This window comes from Tupaia chinensis, unplaced genomic scaffold (assembly GCF_000334495.1).
Source record: "Tupaia chinensis unplaced genomic scaffold, TupChi_1.0 Scaffold148108_1, whole genome shotgun sequence".
In the NCBI taxonomy this organism is placed as follows: Eukaryota; Metazoa; Chordata; class Mammalia; order Scandentia; family Tupaiidae; genus Tupaia; species Tupaia belangeri.
In genome coordinates this window covers 227,664-248,804 of record NW_006207959.1, presented here as the reverse complement: position 1 = coordinate 248,804, position 21,141 = coordinate 227,664, and the positions used below count along the sequence as shown (strand labels likewise).

General features: G+C 46.5%; 1 protein-coding gene and 1 pseudogene across 1 annotated transcript in view; both read right to left on the bottom strand.

The window, feature by feature from the left end:
- The window catches only part of LOC102496579 (mitochondrial amidoxime-reducing component 1), a 53,606-nt gene extending 32,471 nt beyond the window's left edge, over positions 1–21,135 (bottom strand). The window contains exons 1-6 of the mRNA XM_027768965.1: positions 21,061–21,135; positions 16,292–16,465; positions 12,685–12,847; positions 11,153–11,293; positions 4,933–4,994; positions 4,762–4,833 (exon numbers count right to left, since the gene is read on the bottom strand). Coding sequence (XP_027624766.1) covers positions 4,762–4,833; positions 4,933–4,994; positions 11,153–11,293; positions 12,685–12,847; positions 16,292–16,465; positions 21,061–21,092 — 644 coding nt within the window. The 5' untranslated portion in view covers positions 21,093–21,135. The remainder of the gene's footprint in view (positions 1–4,761; positions 4,834–4,932; positions 4,995–11,152; positions 11,294–12,684; positions 12,848–16,291; positions 16,466–21,060) is intronic.
- On the bottom strand, positions 6,958–10,503 carry LOC102494926 (transcription initiation factor TFIID subunit 7-like; annotated as a pseudogene).
- Positions 21,136–21,141: the final 6 nt, after the last annotated feature.

The window sequence follows — 21,141 nt, the reverse complement described above, 5'->3', positions numbered from 1 at the left end:
CACTAATGTCAAAGTGCTCATGTATTCTGCAGTTTTTTTGAGTGTCTATACAGCAACTGTGCTATATGCTTTCTTTTATTTTTTTAAAGAATTGTTTCATTTAACTTTATTTATTTTAATTTGACCTGAGAGAAGAGAAGGGAAGAGAAGAAAGAGAGAGAGAGAGAGAGAGAGAGAAAGCCGCCAGGTCTGGGACTCAAACTGCGGTCGACCATGTGGGAGACCAGCACCCTAAGCACCATGCCACCTGCTGGCCCCTGCTATAAGCTTTCTATCAGGACCAAGATGTTGTGGGAGCAACAGCCACAGACTCTGGCCACTCTTTAACCATGGGGCTTGGTGTGTCCCTCACTCTCTCTTAAGAAAGAAAAGAGTTTTTCCATCTTCACTTCTCCAGTGAGCAGAAGGGCCTCACTGGGCTTCTCCCCGTGAGTATTTCAAAGGATCCACTGTGTTTCTACCCCATGAGAGTCAGCAATGCAAGCATACTTCTTTTTTCTTCTTTGCTATAGGGCACATGCAGTCACCAGAGACAGAGAGAGAGAGAGAGAGGGAAACTGAGAAAAATCACCCTTCAGAGGGATGGCCACATCGCCTCCCAGAATTTGGGGCACATACACACACACACACACACACACACACACACACACATATGCCCAGAGTGTCTTTTAAGCTGCTGGGTCCGGGACTTGAACTGCTCAATTGGCCATGTGGGATCTAGCCGCCTTAACATCCACGCCACCTAGCCCTGTGCACATATTTCTTTTTCTCCTTTGCCTGTGGGGAACTAACAGCAGTAGGTAGGACCAAGAGGCCTCAAGGCCTCTCTGCCGAGGGCTCACATTCCAGAACCAACACCAAGCCTCAGGCCACACCACCGCACAGAGATAGAAAGCAGTGCAGATCCAGCAACCTGCCCCAGAGCGGAGGGGCTTCGTGGACACCCCCGTTTGCTTCCTTTCCCATGATTTACCAGCCACGGCTGGGCCTTTCTCTTCCCGATTTATGATCACCTGTCCCGAGAAGAACATAAATTACTACACCCACGGCAATTTAAATCTCAGCAGAGATAGGAGAAGACACCTAGGCTGGCTGCACTGTCTCCCAGGGAATTAGAAGCAATTAGGGCGGAATTGTCGGACTGCGTAAAGCCTGCAGAAGATCAGCGGGCTGTGCTGGCTCCTTGTGACCCACGCCTTCCTGCCCTCACTCTGTGTTTGGGGTCAATTACCCTCCTTCTATAAACACAGGCTCCCGGGGCAGGCGAGGGGTGTGTGTGTGTGTGTGTGTGTGTGTGTGTGTGTGTGTGCTGAAATTTCAGAGAACCAGCCCAGATCCATTGAGTGCTTTGAGGAGGCATTGCTGCAAGCACAGAAGTGTTCTAAATCCACGGGGGAAGGATGTCCAGTGTCAGCCATGTCAGGAGAGAACAGAGAGCAAGATGCCTAAAGAGAGCGATGCCAGTTCCCAAAGCCCCCCCGGTGGATCTGCCCTCTCCCTACAGGGGGAACACCCAGAGCTGAGCGAGGAGGACTTCACTACTGATTACAGCAGCTGTTGTCAGTACCACTAGATCTCCTGACCCTGGGCTCTCTCCACTGGCTCCCCAGCCTGTCTCCTCCTGTAGCTCCTCAGTGACCCCATAAAACAGGTAGGCTGCATCCGGGCTAGGTCTGACAGTGAGCCCCTCAAATCCCTGTCCTCTCATGAGTGTTCTGTCACACAGTGGTACTTCGCCCGTGTTTACACAAAACATCGCCCAGCAACAAGTGAGAGGAGCTTACACCCAACGCCATTCACAAACTAACTAATTGAACTCTACACTGCATAGTTTACTGTAGTGCCTTCAGTACATATTCATCCCTCTATAGACCCACCGTCATCTTCTTCGTCATTTCCAAATAAATCGCAGCCATAGTACACTTCACCCCTGAACAGTTCGGCTTGCACTTCATTACCTAGAGTAAAACTTTATTGGTTTTTCTTGGGGCGAGTTGGAGGTAAAATTGGCATGGTGTGAAATGCGCCAACGTGCCCATGTCAGATGTTCTGTTCTATGTCCATGTCTCTCTCTCTGACCTCTTTCTTAGACCCACTAGTATTCAGGTGGGGGCACCACCCTGATATCCTTACCCAGTCTTGATCACCTCCCAAAGGCTCTGCCTCTTAATTCCAGAGTTAGACTAAGTTCTCACCCCTTAACGCCTTCACCCTGGCTCATCAAATTTTAACAAACGAATTTCTAGGGGACACATTCAAACCATAGAACACATAGCACTGGTTTTTTATTGGCGCGTGAATGGATGTCGTTTTGAGGGTTAAGAAGTAATTAACATCCCTGGAAATGATGGAATTTGCCTTTGGTTGGCCTGGAGCTACCTCTTTGAATGCTCCTGAAAACTCACCCAATGGCTAGAGGACCCAAGTAAAAAGTAGCTGTTTTCTGTTCATCTCAAGAACTCCTCTAATCCCACCAACCCCCTTTCTTTTTAACTCCCTTAACACGCTTTGTTACACTTCATTTCTGATAGCTCTCTCTGCCAGTGGCCCTCACACAGGGACATATCTCCACAGAGCAGAGGTGCTAGCCAGAGAGGGCTGCCCAGAGCCTGGTACTGGGGGGTAACATGCTGGCTGGAACAAAGGCATCCCAGCCCACAGCTGCCATTCACCAACAGAGGGCGCTAGATTACAGCTTCGAGGACAGTAGAATTTCAGGGAGTGATTCCTGCTTACAGAGAAAAGGAAAGAAAGAAAGAAAGAAAGAAAGAAAGAAAGAAAGAAAGAAAGAAAGAAAGAAAGAAAGAAAGAGAAAAGAAAAGCCAAGCCAAGCGCTTAGTGAGAGGTGGAAAAAAGGGGAGACACACATAACCCCAAATGTAACCTCTCCTAATGTGCTTAGTCTTGATGATCTTGAAGCGAGATGGCCCCCAACTCAACTGCATGCCTTCTCCCAAATCCTCCAGGGTTTTGCTTAAAGTAGACCGGCCTTCTCCCACCCTCTCCTCTACCAGTGACACCTACAGACCAGGTCAGGACCAATACCAAGGGTCTAAAGGGATGCAGGGATGAGACCTGGTGCCCTACCTGGGACCTGCACTCAAAGCCAAAGGGACCAGTTAAGACAATCATCACTGGTTCATTTTAGAGTCTCAGTAACTTCCTGGGTCCCAGATTTGGCCATAAAAGCACTAAAATGGGTAGATTCTGAATTGTTATTGTTACTGTTATTTATTTATTTATTTATTTATTTGGAGAGGATTTTTTTTTTTTTTTTTTTGCTATAGGGCGTGTGTGCTGGCCAAAAACACAGAGAGTGACAGAGAGATAGAAAATGAGAAATCAATCCTGAGGGGATGGCCATGCTGCATTCCCTTCTCCACCATTCTTCTCTCAGGATCTTGGGCACACACGCACACGCACCCGGCATGAGTTTAAAGCCACTGGGTCTGGGACTCTAACCATGATCGACTACATGGGAGCCCTGTGACATAGCCATTACGCTAACTGCTGGTCTCCTTACTGTTATTTTAGCAAATGCAATGGCAGTTATTTCTAGAAAGTTTAGCAACTACATGTAAGAATAATTTTTTCTATAATTCTGTTATCAGAAGGGAACTCCATTAAAAATTTTATTTAGATCCTTTTAGCCTTTAATCTACTCATGCAATTTTACATTTTTAAAAAGTAAAATAAAATAAGCAGAGGTTGTAATGGTTATATCACTGGACTCCCACATGGTCCTCCACAGTTCAAGTCCCAGATCTGGAAGCTTGAAATTCACATCAGGGCGTGTGTGTGCATGCATGCCCAAAATCCCAAGAGGAGAACGGAGAAGGGGTTGTGGCACGGCCATTCCCTCTGAGAGGTGATTTCTCACTTTCTGTCTCTCTGTCTGTATCTCTCCAGGGACCATGCATGCCCTATAGCAAAACTCTCTCAAAAAAAAAAAAAAGAAAGAAAGAAAAAAGGCAGGAAGAATAGTGCATGAATCCCTCCCCCATAATTATCACCCAGATTCTATTTATTGAGATTTTTGACACATTTTCTCATGTATTCATGCATTAAAATAACATGTAGCTGATACTAGAAGTCATGTCACTTCACTCCTCATAGACAATTCAACAAGCTTCTCTATAATATGTTGGCATTTCTTATCAAGCCGCAATACCATTCTAACACCAAATTCTTTTTTGTATCATCTCACACTCAGTCTATTGTAAGATTTGCCAAAACATCAAAGCAATTTTTTAAAAAAAAATAGTTGATTTGAATCATGGGTACCAGCAGGTGGTGTAGTAGTTAAGGCACTGGATTCACACATGTCCAACCATGGTTCAAGTCCTAGACGTGGCAGCTTGAAACATGCCAGGTGCATGTGCATGCATGCCCAAAATTGCAAGAAGAGAATGGAGGAGAAGGGATTGTGGTGTGGCCATCCCTGCTGGGGGGGGGATTTCTCACTTCCTCTCTGTATCTCTGGTGAGCACATGCACCCTACAGCAAAAGCTCTCAAAAAAAAAAAAAGAGGAAGAAGAAAGAAAGTGTTTGAATCATGAATTCTATAAATGAAAATAAAATCATTTGTGCAAGCAAACATTCTGGTGACCAAAGCATCCAGAAACATTTCCCAAATGCCCTAGTCATTAGGACTCCCCTTAGCTCCAAGACCGAGTGGTAATTTTACTGCCTCCTCAGTGTTAAGCAATAAGCATCGCTCCATCCCCAGCACCTACGCCCAAGGGTGAGACCCCATCCTACCTCTTCAGCGTTTCCAGCGGCTCCTTCCTGCTCATGATCCCGGTGTCGGGGTCCACCGTGGTTAGAATGCACCTGTTTAGAACACACATGCTGAGCATCACTTGGGGACAAAGCAGAGTGACTCCATCCCCCCTTCTAGCCTCCCCCTGCAGGGACAGGAAAGAACCTTACCTGGAACAAGCCACCACCCTCTTCAGTTCCACGTCACCAATAAGAATCTCATCCCAAGAATCCTAGGGGACAAAGCAGAACCCCTGTGGGCACTCTGGGCCTTTGCCCTGACACTTGAGTAGGGATTTCCCATGAGTCAACACCTGACGATGTCATGTACATCAAAGATGGCAGACTTTTATCCCAGACTTTTTTGTTGTTTTTTTTTTTTTTTTGAGAGATTTTCACTGTAGGGCACGTGCGCTCGCCAGACAGACAGAGAGAGAGAGACATAGAGACAGAAAGCGAGAAATCACCCCCCAAGGGGGATGGTCACGCCGCAATCCCTTCTCCTCCATTCCCCTCTCAGGATCTTGGGCACGCACGCACACGCGCCCAGCGTGAGTTTTAAGCCACCGGGTCCGGGACACGAACCGCGGTCGACTACGTGGGAGTCCAGCGACATAGCCATTACGCTAACTGCTGGTTCCCTATCCCAGACTTTTGTGTGCTCTCGCCCTCTGCCTTCGATATGCCAGTGCGTTCACCTGAAATGAAATGTTCTCTCTGCCCTCACTTGTTAAAACGGTCATGGAAACACCTCCTTCAGAAAGCCTCCCTGACTGAACTCACTTGACTCCTATGGGTGCGTAAGAGGGTAGGCAAAGGAAGAGGGACTATAAAGAGGGGGAATTACTCATTACTTTAGGTTTTGTGGAAGAACTTTTTTTTTTTTTTTTTGGAGAGGTTTTCGCGTGCGCTTGCCCGACAGACAGAGACAGAGAGACAGAAAGGGAGAAATCACCCCCAGGGGGGATGGTCACGCCACAATTCCTTCTCCTCCATTCTCCTCTCGGGATCTTGGGCACGCACGCACACGCGCCCAGCGTGAGTTTTAAGCCACCGGGTCCGGGATGCGAACCGCAGTCGACTACGTGGGAGTCCAGCGACATAGCCATTACGCTAACTGCTGGTTCCCTGTGGAAGAACTTCTAAAATTTCATGGACAAAATGAAATTAAAGTGTGGCGTGGTGGTTAAGGTGGCTGGATCCCACATGGCTGACTTTATGGTTTGAACTCCAGTCCTGGTAGCTTGAAAAACATGCCAGGTGCATGTGCATGTGTGTCCCAAATTCCAACATGATAGAGGAAGGGAGGAGAAGGCATTGCAACATGACCATTCACCATGGGGGATGCTTTCTCACTTTCCCTTTCTCTCTCCCTGCCTCTCTGTCTCTCCGGTGAATGCAAGCACCCTCTAGCAAAGAAAAATAAATGTATGAGTTCATATGGGTACAAAAAAAGACTGAAATTAATGTATAGTTTTTTCATAACACACACTTGCCACAAACCTTTTGAAGACCCCTGTATCAGATTCCTTAGTACACCCATAAAGTTATGTGGTGTAAGATCTTTTTTTTATTTTTTTGAAAATTAATTGCTTTTATTTACTGTATTAGAAACAACTTTATGAAATTATTTTCATCTCTACATGTAGGAAATTCTTTGGACAGGTGGAAAAACACTACTACATGGAAAAACATATGCTAACCAACCTCAGTACTTTTAGACTAAGTTCTTGTTCATCTCAGATGACAACCCAGAGCAGCACAGAAGCTTCTGGCAAGTGGAGAAAAATAGCAAAGTGATGCTCTAATTATTAAGGTTGAACTGTTCATTCCACTAATCCTACAACTTTCTTACAATCATTTGCTGGCTATACAATCCTTGTTTCTCTTAGGATGAATACCTAGCAAAGTGTTCTGAAAAACAAGTAAGATAATTCAACAGAACTTTCAGCATTAAAGTGAACAGGCCCTTTTTTTTTTTTTTTTTTTAGAGGTTTTTGCTTTGGGCGGCTTTGCGTTCGCCGACAGAGACAGAAAGTGAGAAATAACCCCACCCCTCCAGGGGGGATGGCCACACTGCAATCCTTTGCCCTCCATTCTCTTCTCAGGATCTTGGACACGCATGCACACTCGTCCGGCATGAGTTTAAGCCACTGGGTCCGAGACTCGAACTGCAGTTGACTACATGAGAGTCCAGCAACATAGCCATTACACCAACTGCTGGTCCCTACTGGAGGGTCTTAACATCCAGTCCAACTGATGAAGCCAAGGTTTGCTGACCACTCTGAGGACTGAAATATTCAAGTATCGAAGGTCTTACTTCTCTAGGAGTGCTTCTAGCTCTTCTTGCAAAGAGCTGAGCTGCTCCTGTTCTTGGTCTTCCTTTGGTTTGAGTTCTGCTAACACAGCCTGGAGTCTATTCTTAAGAGCCAGGTTTCCCCTTTCATGATGAGATCCTCCTGTTGTTTTGCCCAATGTTGGGTCTCTTGGAGTTGGCCTTTCATGTTGTCGGTCTGTTTCTGAATTCCCATAACCAGCTGGCTGTTTCTTCCATTTTCTTGGTGCCGTTCATTGATTCCTTTAGCTTCCCCTCTAGCTGTCTCTCCAGATCGGCCCCAGTGTCAAGGATGTTTATCTCTTCTTCATCTGGATGCTGTGTCTCATCTTCGTCTTCCCTGCTGCTACTGAGGTCATCGAGTATCTCTCGAAGCTCGTCATGTTGTAGGGAGTCATGGCCCTGCCTGTGATCAGAATTAGAGGAGAACAGATATCAAGGCCTCCATTTTCTGTTTCTTTTGTTTCATCGTCAGCAATGATTTCCCAATGAGTACTGCCTCCACATCTGTACCTACCATCCATTTCACTTCTTTTTCCACATCTGGAAATTCAATTTACTTTTTTTTGGTTGTCTTCCAGAACCTTCTCTTTCTGACATTTTTTAGAGGCAGAGTACATTCCATGGTTCCAGATAAACTTTTTCTCTTTGTCCTTGTCCTTCTTCTTGCTTGCTTTGGGGTCAGCAGAAACAGCCAGCTCCTCTACAGGAGGACAGAGATCACCGACAATTGTGGCCTCACACATCTGACAGAGAGCAGCTGTCTTCTAAGAGGTTTTCTCATCAATGGTCTTTAAGCTTTCCATAACACAAGGCAGATCTACCAACTTTGAGGCCAAAGGGACCCACTCAACTCTGACGATTCCATGACACCCATCAGGGAGTAACTCAATTGCCATTCTGTCCTTCAGGTTGACATAAACTGGCTCTCCAGTTCACAAGGTGCATCGTCTTTGCTCTTACTCATCTTTCTTTCTTTGTGACTTGTGACTTGCTTCTCTTCTAATCAAACTTGTTGCACTAAAACGTTTCAGCTAAACCTGGTGACGATTATAAATTCAGTTTCTCTGGGACCAAACGAATGGAAGTAGAAGCCGCTCAGAGCAGTGCAGCAAGGAGCCAGCATCTCTTTTCTGATTCCTTTGTTCTTCCTGCCGCTTGGCCGAGTGATCCACTTCCAAAGACCACTGGAAGGGTCTAAGATGAACAGGGCCACGTCTCACCAAGACCCGCAGCTCCACAGCTCCGCGGCTCCTGGCTCGAGATCTTTAAACCATTGTGTATGTGTATCTTCTCGCTCTCTTAGCCAGACATGAATAAATCAAGAGCAAAACCAATAGCAGTCTTTTCCTTTTGTTCTTAAATTGTCAGCGGGCACATGTGCTCACTGGAGAGAGACAGAGTGAGAGTGAGGGAGAGAAAGCACTCCCCAAAGGGGTGTGGTCACACCACAACCCTTTCTCCTCCATTGCTCCATCCTGTCAGGATTCACACACCCAGCATGTTTTACAAGCCTTTAGGGCCAGGATTCAAACGGCACAGTTGGCCATGTGGATCCGGCTTCCTTATCAACCAGGCCACAACCAGCCTTATTCCTTTTTGCTCTTTCTCGGGGCACTTAAACAGCAGTCCACAGAGGTGTCCCCTCCCACTGTGCCTGCTTTCTAGAACAAACCAAATCAGTGGCCTGAACCTCTCAAATCCAGTAGGGGAGAAACGGCATGCATATACAAAAAGTTTAAAATTCTCCTGTGTGTGTGTGTGTGTGTGTGTGTGTGTGTGTGTGTGTGTGTGTAGATGATAATCATTAATCATTCCAGGAGTTTAGAGGAATAAATCTCCAGGTTGGCCTAAGCGGGGACGGTTTATGGAACTGTACAGTGGGAACTGAATGGGAAGTGGCAGAGATTTTGAAAGACACCAAAGAAGGAGGAGGAACTCCAGACAGAGGGGCCAGTAGCTAGAAGAGAGGGCACAGAGGAGACAAAGCCATGGTTCGTGGTCACCCTCAGGGAGAACTGCAGGTCACCTGAGGGCTGGAAACAAAGGCCTGCCGGCTGAGACGAACCTGCCCTCCCCTTTGCCTTTTGTTGGTCATGAGCCAAGAGAGGAGTTCCAAGTTGTGCTTGTTAATTCTGCTAGTGTGTACTATTTTTACTTTTTGGCCAGAGGGCACATGTGCTCATTAGAAAGAAAGACTGAGAGAGAGAGAGAAAAGGCAAGAAAGCCTGGGAAGGGCCATGCAGTAACCTCTTCTCTTAGTCTCTCCCTCCTTTGGGGATTTTGGGCACACATGCACACACATGCTCCAGGTGTGCTTTTCAATATTTTCCACCCATCCAGGACTCCGACCGCGCAGTTAGTCGTGTGGGACCTAGCAACCTTAACGACTGCGCTATGGGCTGGCCCATGTCCTATTATTAATATATGTTTCACAGGGTTATTTCGTTTCATTTATAAATCATAAAATGAGTCTCTTCACTGCGATTTCTCAACTGTCCAGAAATCTGCACCCAGCAGATTAAAGCAGCCACAGCGGTCCTGTAAGCATCTATCCACCAGGGGGCACTGTGGTCATAAAAACATATTTAAAAAGTACAGAGAGAAATGAGTTTTCCTGTGAAGGAATGCTCAGCACCCTCCTGGCCTCATCTCCCTGGGCTGTCACTGTTTGTCCACTGTCTGGTCATCCTGGACTTTGTGCCCCTAAGGGGAAGCAACGGTGCTTCTTCAGTCCTTGTATTCCAGTCCATGTCTATTCACATGTAGGAACACAGAGGCTCCACCCACTATGTGATGAGTGAATTATTAGAAACAAGGCCAGCTCAGCCACAACACTGGATTATAACACCCACTTAAAATACAGACTGTGCCCAATTAGGAAGCACCTAGAGGGAGAGAGGAGGGAGAGGACCTTGTCTAGAATACAGTTCAATCCAAAGAGATCTAGATCTGAAGTTCGACTCATCTGACATCTGCCCTTCTATATCTACGTCCCACATGAAGGACATGTCTTCACTATGATGTGAGTCGAGCCCCTCCACACCATTGACAGGAATGAAATGATTCCCCCCTCGCTGTGGTACTTCATGTTGTAGGGCTTTTCCACAAATCGTTGTTGGTCTGGATTTTCACAAGAAATTAGCCACATTTTCTGTCTTCAAGAAGCAGAGGACTCAAGAAGTTCAGTGACCTGCCCTGGGCTGAACAGCCCCTTATAGGAGCAGGTGGATTAGAATCCAGGTGTCCAGACTCATACATGATCCCTAGAATTTTCGGGGTCCCTCTGACCTTGTGGTACGCTCTGGGTTCTAAAGCAAACTCCGACCCTTCTCGGTCTAGCCTTGGACAAAGCATCTCACCTCCCCAGTCTCTCCCTTCTCACCTGTGAAGTGGGAATAACTCATACTTCGCTGGGCTGCTGTGAGGAATCAAGGAAACGATATAAAGCACAAACCAAGCGTGAGAGAAAACTCCTCCCCTCTCATTTCTCTTTTCCTGAGAAGGCGAAGCTCAGGAGACATGGCTTTCCTGGCACACCCGGTACAAGATGAGTATCAGCGAGATGGCCAAAGGCAACCAAACACTGATTCTCTTCGCCCTGTGGCTCACGCCGATCATGTGTTCTGTGCTAAGTGAATCTAGTTCAAGGGGCTGGAGGGTGGCGCAGCAGCTAATGCAGTGCCCTTTGAGGGTGACCAACATAGGACGGTTTGGGGTTTGCACCCAGAGACCTCCCTGAACACATCAGGTGTGTGAGTGCCATGGTCTGGGGCTGGCTGGAGTTGGGGAGGGATCACAGTGTGGAGACCCGAGAGGCCTCAGACTCTGAACTCCCTCCTGGATGACAGCATCGCTGCCTCATCCGTGTTTGTATCCTCCACACAGAAGTCTGCACTTACCGGGTGCTCGTTACAGCGAAACACTGAATTGTGGTGTGTAGTGCAGAGTCAATTAATAATGGACTCCAGGATCATCTAATCCATATTAAAGACATATTCATACTTTTAAAAAATGTTATCGCCAAGAAAAGAAGCAAAGAAGGCATAGCCTTACCTCTGCATAGACACCACATCCTGAAATTAAAATATTGGGCCGGAAGTTATTTGCTTTAACTTTCTTCTCCAGCCTGGAGTTGAGATCCGCCAACGATGCCTCAGAAAGAACCAAGAATGGGCTGGTGTCTGCATAAGCAACCTGAGAAGGAAAGAGAAAGTGTTATAGTACGAGGCACACAAGCCTCTCAGAAGTCGTGTGTCTAGTTCGTGGAACCCACACCCCACTACACACCCACACACACACATGCACACACGTGCATACACATGATCTTTCTATTTCTCTAGTTCATTTTATAGAAAAGTTAGCAATTCTGAGCCTTAACTAACCTAGCAGATAGCAGGACCTGCAGGGTGGAGTGAGGAGAACTCAGTGTTGGAATCCGAGACCTACACTGGGTTCATTCCCTTGGGGCCATCGCTTCACCTTCTAAACCTCCAATTTCTCAAATATTGAATAAAATGGTTTGGTTTGATGACCTCATTATGTTTGATTATAATGTTCACTAATTCCATGAATACATTTTGTTTATTTGCTTGTTTTTGTTTTTGTTTTTTTTAGAGAGAGTTTTGCTATAGTGCATGTGTGCTCACTGGAGAGACAAAGAGAGACAGAAAGCAAGAAATTAACCCCCAGGAGGTATGGCCACACTGCAATCCCTTCTTCTCCATTCTCCTCTCAAGACTTTGGGCATGCATGCACACAAGCCTAGCGTGAGTTTGAAGCTGCTGGGTCCAGGACTCAGCCCATGGTCAACTAAGTGGGAGTCCAGCAACATAACCATTATGCCATCTGCTGGTCCCAAATACTTATTTTTTAGGCAACCTACAAATGAATGTTAGGTACTTTTGTTGACCACAGTTTTTATTATTATTATTATTATTATTAATGGTAAAAGTGGTGTGCCACCAACTCTATTCTCATGATGAATCCCTACAGTCATATTCCTTTTTTTTAAAAAAAAAAAGAATTACTTATTTAGTTTTATTTATTTTAATTTGACCAGAGAGAGACAAAGAGAGAGTGAGGAAGCAAGCCACCAGGTCCAGGACTTGAACCATGGTCAGTCATTGGAAGTGTCCAGCGCCTTAACCACCATGCCACCCGCAGGCCCCCCAGTCATATTCCTTTAAGGACCACTCTGATCATTTTAAGTCTGTGGATTTCCATACCCACACCAACTTGCACAACTGTAATCTGACTCATAATTACAAACAAACTAAAAAGTTCAGACTGTGTGCAAGTGTAGGAGTGAAAATCAAAGTAACACAGAATAGATTTGAAACCCGTTGGCTCCAGAGCTTGTATAAGAAGGAAAGCAGAGGCCCACCAGCAAAATGCAAGCCTGCCCTAACCTGAGAAATACAAGTAATGCTTCCAAGGAAAAGGCTTGATTTTCGCCTACTGCTTATGATCCGAACTTCCTGGGTGCTGCCTTGGAAAATGATGGAACTGGGCTCCTCAGAGATGCCCCCTCACCTGGTGGGCTGGGCTGACTGCCATTCTCCTGTGGAAGAAGCTGTGCCTCTCACCTGGTCCGTGGGCCCGAACACTTCCATTATTTGGTGAGAATTTCTCGGGGGCATGTGAGGCTCGAAGTGTACCAGGCGGTAGGGCTGCGTGTTCAGGAAGCTGGTTATCCATTGGGCGGCGGCCTCACCACAGTCCCTGCCCATGATCTCCAGCCCGCGTACTCTGTAAGGGTGGCATGAGCAAAGGGCTGAGGAGGGGAGGCAGATCAGCACACCGCAGACGTCTGAGACGACTCAGAAACACTGCACCAATCTGACGCCGCTGTCATTCTTTAACAGAAGATGCCACTGTAGCCCTGGCTCTGCCTCTGAACCACCACATAAGCCCCTATGAATGTGAAAGCCTCCTTTTAAGCCTTGTTTTCCCTATTTTTAAAAAAGACTTATTTACTTTGTTTTTCATTTTTATTTATTTATTTATTTGTTTTTATTAGAGGTTTTTGTTTGTTTGTTTGTTTGCTATAGGGCACGTGTGCTCACCAGACAGACAGAGAGAGACAGAGAGACAGAAAGCAAGAAATCACCCCCCCCAGGGGGGATGGTCACGCTGCAATCCCTTCTCCTCCATTCTCCTATCGGGATCTTGGGCATGCACGCACACGCACCCGGCGTGGGTTTTAAGCCACCAGGTCTGGGACACAAACCACGGTCAACTATGTGGGAGTCCAGTGACATAGCCATTACGCTAACTGCTGGTCCCTTATTTATTTATTTTTACCAGAGAGAGTTAGAAAGAGGGGAAGTGAGAAAGCAAGCATCTAGGTCTAGGACTCTAACCACAGTCATGTGCTAGTCCGGCACCCTAACCACCATGCTACCTGCTGGCCCCGACTTTCCCATTTTTAAAATCAAGTGCTACATAGCAGTGTCTCCCTACCTAGAAGGAATGCAGGGAAAGATAAAAAGAGATAATACGTTTGAAAATGTACTGAGTTCTCTAGAAGACAGGAACCAGCAGTTGGCATAATGGCTATGTCGCTAGACTTCCACGTAGTCGACTGCGGTTCGCATGCTGGACCCGCTGGCTTAGAACTCACGCCGGGCGCGTGTGTGTACGTGCCCAAGATCCCGAGAGGAGAATGGAGGAGAAAGGATTGCGGCGTGACCATCCCCCCTGGGGGGGTGATTTCTCGCTTTCTGTCTCTATGTCTCTCTCTGTCTGTTTGGCGAGCGCACGTGCCCTATAGTGAAAACCTCTCAAAAAAGAAAAAAAGTACTGAGTTCTCTAGAAGAAAACTAATGTATCAGTGTAAAGTCAGTTTACGATTCCTGCAAAATCTGGATCACTCAGCCAGATAACAACCAGAAATCTTTATTTCAACGGCTACACTTTGCCCAGCTATATTTTGTCAGCATCATGATAAAACTAGGTACAGTAAAGTATGTGAAAATGGTCTATGAAATCTAAAATGTTATAGATAACAATAATAATCTACTTGGATGTAGTTGCTAGTACTCTGTAGGCTATGAAATCTTCCCTACCTGATACACAGTTGTGTGCAGGACTGTCTGAGTTACAGGAATTTCACAGTTGTACAGAGGGAATACGGGCTACCATATACGCTAGTGTCTGTCCAGGTGTAGGGCCATTGTGGGGCTTCGAGGCAACTGCAGGCGGCACCTCGGTACAACATTAAATACCAATAGCGGCACAGAGTGGAAGTAACGCTTCAGTTTAGGGATATCAGTCTGACTTTTACCCACACTTGATAATCACCTCTTTTAACACAGAACAAACAGATCCCAGGACCAGAGAATGCATAGGCAGTTTCTAGCTAGAAAGTCTAACACACACACACACACACACACACACACACACACACACACACACAAAGTAAATGCTATTAAACCCTTTGACCAAGATAATATAGAAATGATTTGAAGTTTGCCTGAACAATCCATATAAATGCCTTAATTCTCTGCCATTAGTGGAAGGAGTCGTTTGTGGACTTTTCAGAGTCTTAAAAGACATTTTTCAGCAAGCTGTATATGTGTACACACACACACACACACAATTAGTTTTGGGCTCTAAGGCATATGAAGTTGCCAAACAGAAAGAGAGAAGGGAAAGTGATAAATCACCTGCCGAGGAGGGAGCAGGGCACGGCCATGCCGCAATTTCTTCTCCTCTCACGACTTTTGGTCATGCCTGCAAACGTACCTGGTGTGTTTTTCAAGCTGCTGAGTCCAGAACTCGAACCAAACCATCAGCTGTGTGGGATCCAGCGCCTTAACTACCATGCCACCTGCTGGCCCAACAAACTACTTTTTTTTTTTTTCTGATGTGCTATTTTCTATGCCAACCTACAAACTTCATTTAGCATGCACATTGCATTTTAGTTCAAAATGCAGACACCTAACAAGAGTCTAATTGGAACACAGTTCGACTTTTCCATAGTGGGATGAGAAAACAACCCAAGATGATTTCTAACAGGCACAGCTTGTCTTCCTAGAATACCCACCTCCTTGCAGGCCTGCTGTTGGTGAGGAAGGGCTTCTGTTCAGAACACCCCCTGGGCTGAATCTCTGCCCTCCCTCTGACACCAAGCACAGGACAGCTACAGGCCACATCACTCTTCTGGTTGCAGCTGTTCTTTCCTATTTTAGAACTTCCTTTCATTTCAACTAAATTTCCTGGGTGACATAGCCACTTGCAACTCCTTTCCTGGCTCTCATGTGCAAGGCAGCCAGTTTTCCAAGCAAAGTGAGGAAAGACCTGTGGTCACGCATACAATTAGACCTGATCTCACCTCTTGCAAATCTCTGTCCCCAGCACTCCCCTGCCCTTTTTGTCCTTGACCCTTCCTTGATCATATTTTTCTCTTGTTGATGAGTCAATATGCTTTTGCTCCCATGCGTTTCTAGTTAGAACTTTCATGTCATTCCTCCTGCACAAGTTTCTGAAGCTGCTTCCTTGTTTCTTCTTTTTTTTATTTTATTAATTTATTTTGAAAGATTTTTGCTATAGGGCATGTGCACTCACCAGAGAGACACAGAGACACAGAGACACAGAAAGTGAGAAATCATTCCTGGTGGTGGGGAGGGGATAGCCACAATGCAATCCCCTCTCCTCCAGTCTTCTCTCAGGATTTTGGGCAAGTATGCACACATATCCAGCATTAGTTTCAAGCCACCAGGTCCAGGACTCAAACTGCAGTCGACTACGTGGGAGTCCAGTGCCTTAACCACTATGCTACCTACAGGCTCCCATTTCTCCTACTTTTAGATCCTCCTGATGCTAAAGACGTGGTACAACATATGGCACATTTGCAGTCATTGGTTCATTATTGACAATGCTTCTCCAGATTCCCTCCATCATACTTTCTCCAACTTCCATAAATTGGAGACAGCCATGCAGCAGTACTACCTCACACCATGCATGGGAGGCTGATCCTGCGGGAAGGTTCTGGGCTCCTGGCCAAAGAACCCCCTGACCATATGCCGAGGGCTGGCTGTGACTTGGTAGTGGATCTTGGCATGAGGACCCTGTGGGGAGCACCTATTTCTCTCTCTCTCTCTCTTTCTCTCTCTCTCTTTCTCACTCAAGGAAGAGAGAAACACATGGCCTTTAAAAATCGTGTGAATAAGTGAGCTGCGCTTTCCTTACCTGCACTTGAGCACTGGGTTTGTAGTGGGCGTCTTGATGGGCAGCAGTAGGTCCTTCGTGTAGGCCGCACTGAGCATCAGGAAATCGCCGTCACAGGTCAGCGAAATCAGGACCAGGCGAGGTTCCTGTCGAGCAGTAACCATAGTCCCCTTCGCGTCGATCACAAGCCAAAACCTGCCATTTTCAAAACACAGGACAGGTGTGGACCACCATGACCAGCAGCCCCAGTATTTTAAGGCCTTCGGTGATACACAGGCACCCTCAGTTTCTTCCCTGTAAGCCTGGTTTGTGTGTCTGTCTGTCCTAAACATCAACACAGCAGTACGCAAACCTGAATCTCAGCTTGTTTCAAACACTTCATAACCACTCAAGCATCTGACACATAAAATCTGAAGAACATTTTGAGCTCCTTGACGGCAGAGAAATCAAAGATGTTAATTATATTCTCATCTCAATGGCCAGAAAACCTGCTCACAGTAATTAAACGGGCCCCAAGGAATTGACAGGAAACTATTTCAGAGGCAGATTTAGGGGCACAAGGAAGCACAGCCATGGGCACCCAGTAGGCGACAGGCTCTGGTTGACAGAAATCGCAAGACTATTTCTTTTTTTATTTTATTTTATTTTATTTATTCATTCATTTATTTTAGTTTGACCAGAGAGAAACACACACAGAGAGAGAGAGAGAGAGGGAAAGGGAGAAAGGAAGCCACCAGGTCCAGGACTCGAACCATGGTCGGCCATGTGGGAGTGTCCAGCACCTTAACCACCATGCCACCTGCTGGTCCCCTCGCAAGACTATTTCTAGTACAGCTCACAGAGCATGCAACTCTGCTGAGCATCATTTAGTGCCACTTACACCTTGCCAATATCACTCCCTCTCCACCTTTTAAACAATGCTTATGTTTTGGGCTTTCCTTTTTGCACAGTGGTTCAGCCCTGTGCATTGGGAGCTGGACCCCACCTGGCCAAATGAAGTTTGAATCCTGACACTGGTGGCTTGAAAACCACACAGGGAGTATGTGCATGCCCCAAATCCTGACAGGGTGGAGCAGTGGAGGAAAGGGAATTGCAGTGTAACCATGCCCCATGGAGAGTTCTCTGTCTCTCTCTTGTGAGGACACATGTTCTCTGGTAATGAGAAAAAATGTTTTATTTATTTATTTATTTATTTATTTACTTATTTATTTATTTATTGGAGAGGTTTTAGCTACAGGGTGCATGCGCTCACCATAAAGACAGAGAGAGACAGAGAGATAGAAAGCGAGAAATCACCACCCAGGGGGGATGGCCACACTGCAATCCCTTCTCCTCCAGTCTCCTCTCAGGATCTTGGGCACGCACGCACACACACCCATCGTGAGTTTTAAGCCACCGGGGCCAGGACGTGAACGGTGGTCGGCTACATGGGAGTCGATCGACAGAGCCATTACGCTAACTGCTGGTCCCCATTAAAGGTCTTTCTTGCAGCACTTCCAGAAAGTCATCATGGTTGAGTTGTTCAGCTACACTAGAAAAGTATGGTTAGTGAGAGCTGTTTCCCTAACTACCCTCTCACCAGCTCTTCATCTGGCACAGAGATAGAGCCCTGCCTTCCTCCAAACCCGCGGTACCAGCATGTGAGTATTCTTTCTAGTAACTCTTCCTGGTAATAAAGTCAGCCTGATCTTTCTAAAATGCAAATCCGATCTTGTAGCCCCCACATTCAGGATCCCTCCATGACTCCTGCTTTGGGGATAAAACTCTAACCCTTAAGCAAAGGATGTCAGGCCTCTCATAATCTAGTCTGCTTTCCCCAACAGTCTTACCTCTCCATGCCTTCACCTCAGTGAAAAAATACACACACACACACACACACACACACACACTAGTTTTCCTATACGGCGTGTGTGCTCACCAGAGACAGATAAGGAGAGAGGGGGAAAGTGAGAAATCACCCCCTCGGGGTGATGGCCACAATGCAATCCTTTCTCCTCTTAGGATTTTGGCCATACATGCACACATGCCTGGCATGATTTTCAAGCCACTGGGTCCAGAACTCAAACTTCATAGTCGGCCATGTGGGACCCAGCACCTTAACTCTACACGACCTGCTACCCCTATGTATATATTTTTAAATCGTGGTAAATGTACATAGTATAAAACACCTGGCATACTCAAAGGTGTAGACTCTAAAGAATTGGAAACAGGAGTCGGACTGATGGTACAGCGGTAAAACGCACACTTGGCAAGGAGGTTCTTCTCTATGTTCCCTGTGTACATCAAGCCCACGTGTGCCCATGATCCAGGGCTGGCTCAGACTGAGGGGATCTTAGTGTTAAGATCCTGCTGGGGGGACCAGCAGTTAGCGTAATGGCCATGTCGCTGGACTCCCATGTAGTCAACCACGGTTTGAGTTCTGGACTCAGTGGCTTAAATTCACACCGGACACGTGTGCATGCGTGCCCAAGATCTCTCTGTCTCTCTGGGGAGCGCACACGCCCTATACAAAAACCTCTGCTGGGAGTACTGTCTCTCTGTCTCTGTCACTCATTAAATAAATAAATAAAACTTAAATGAAAAAGGATGGATTTATTTTTAAAAGATTAAAAATAGAAAATCAATCAGATACTTGTTCATCCATGTCTATTGTAGCAAAAGTCACAAGGCCAACAGGCAGAAACAACCCAAGTTATAACACGGGATTTTAAAAATGGATTTTAACCACTTTAACTATTTGAAATACAGGATTCAGTGACACTAAGGCCATCCCCAATGTTTGGCACCCTCACCACTGCCTTGTTTCAAAACCTTGGCATCATCCCAAACAGAAACTCTGTACTCATTAAGCAATAACCCCTTGTTTTCTCACAGCCGCAGCCCCAGGCCCTGGTCATCTCTAATTCACTTTCTGCCCCTTTGAATTTGTCTATTCTAGATATTGCATATGTTTGGAACAGGGCACTCTGGCTCCTTTTGTTTCTGGCGTATTTTGATTAGTGCTATGTTTGCAAGGTGGGTTCATCTGTAGCATGTATAGTACTTCATTCCTTTTTATGGATGAATAACATTCCATTGCATGGATATACCACATTTTGTTTATCCATTCTTTTATCAATGGATACTTCGGGTTTGGTTTTTTTTTTTTTTTCCATCTTCTGGCTATTGTTAAGAATGCCGCAAAGAACATTCATCACATTCAATTCTGCTTTCTGTTTCTTTGGGTAAATCCCTCTGAGTATGTTAGACTTCCCACCAGCAGACCATGTTCTCAAGTCCAGTGTCTTTGCCCAATTTACTCCCCCTCTCTAGAAAGTTCTTCTCCAAACTCACTTGCCTGGGAAGTTCATGATCATTTTCTACTTTTCAGCTCAAGCTGTTAGTTACTCTGTGAAGTCTCCCTGATCACCCAGACAGCTTCCAGTGTCCCTTCCTCTCTGTACCCCTGGCCCTTGTCACAACCTCCACTGAGTCAGTGGTCACCTAGAATTGTAAGCCTTTGTTCATTACTCTTAATTGCACCTTCTGGGAGGGTGTAATGACAAAAATTAAAAATTTACCATAGTGTCTCACAGAAATGCCAGCTCCTGCTGTCATCTGTTATAACATGAACTCAGTAATTTTTTAAAAAGAATTATTTATTTATTTATTTTAATTTGACCAGACAGAGACACAGAGAGAGACAGAGAGAGAGAGGGAAAGTGAGAAAGCAAGCCACCAGGTCTGAGATTCAAACCGTGGTGGGCCATGTGGGAGTGTCCAGCACCTTAACCACCATGCCACCCGCTGGTTCCAGACCTCAGTAATTTTTAAAATCGATCTTACAGGAAAATTACAATGCCTTTTGCCTCTGGACCCTACAAAAACAAATTCAATAAGTTCTACCACCTTTCAGAGTCCACAGCACAAACTATGGGATATTTAGGAGTCTTGGCTTCTTTCCTGAAACAAAGTGACATAGCTCGCTTCCAATTTTGTAGTCGATTGCACTCTGTCTTGGGAGCTGGTGGTGAAAGGCTCCCACCAGTCCTACGTGGTTCGCTGAAGCCCAGGGCTGCTCTGGGAACTTTAAGTGCGGCCTCACAGTAAGGCCAAGAGCTGCCTGAGGCCAGGCTCAGAGAGGCGCTAGCCCTGCGGTTTTGCAACCCTCACTGATCCCGGGAATCCACACAGCGCTCGCTACCCAGACAGGACGTGAAGGAAGTCACTATTTACAAAGTCCCAGTGTGTGGCTCCGCAGGAGCCTCAGTCAATGTATTTGTCTACAGAAAAGTGCTCGGGAGAATTAGGGACAGAACCTGTTCAATCGCGCTTCTTAAACTGGAAGGGGGTCAACTGCTGTCGTTATTACGTGCTCCGCCTTGGTGCGCTCTTTGTGAGTTGGACTCTACCTCTCCAAACTTTTCCCCCAAAGCTCAGAAATGGTCACTAAAAACAAAGCGACGGAGTCCAGTCTCCTGCAGGTCATCACCTCCGCTGGTGGAGATGAAAAAGTTTGCTGATAGACACCTGGGGACTGAGGCCGCCCTCCGTCGGAAGGGCAAGTAGAGAGCCAGTGAGAGGTAAAAATATGCGGGACTCGGAAAACCGGTCAGGACGCAGAAGCTCAGAGCCTGGGCCCGGGTAGCCTGCCCTCGAGGGGCTTTTTCGCTTTTTCTCTTTTTCAGCGCCCAAGCCACCCGTTTCTTGTAAGAAGGACCCGTTCGCCTACCCCGTAGACCTTTTCTGTCCCCCTCCCCGCGCATCCCCAGCCGGGTTAGCGCTGGCTCTGCGCCCCCGCTGGCGCGTACCTGTCCCGCAGGTGGCCGCTGCGCAGCCCCATGGCCGTGCACTCCGCCTCGGTCACCGGCACCCCCTTGCAGGATTTGACC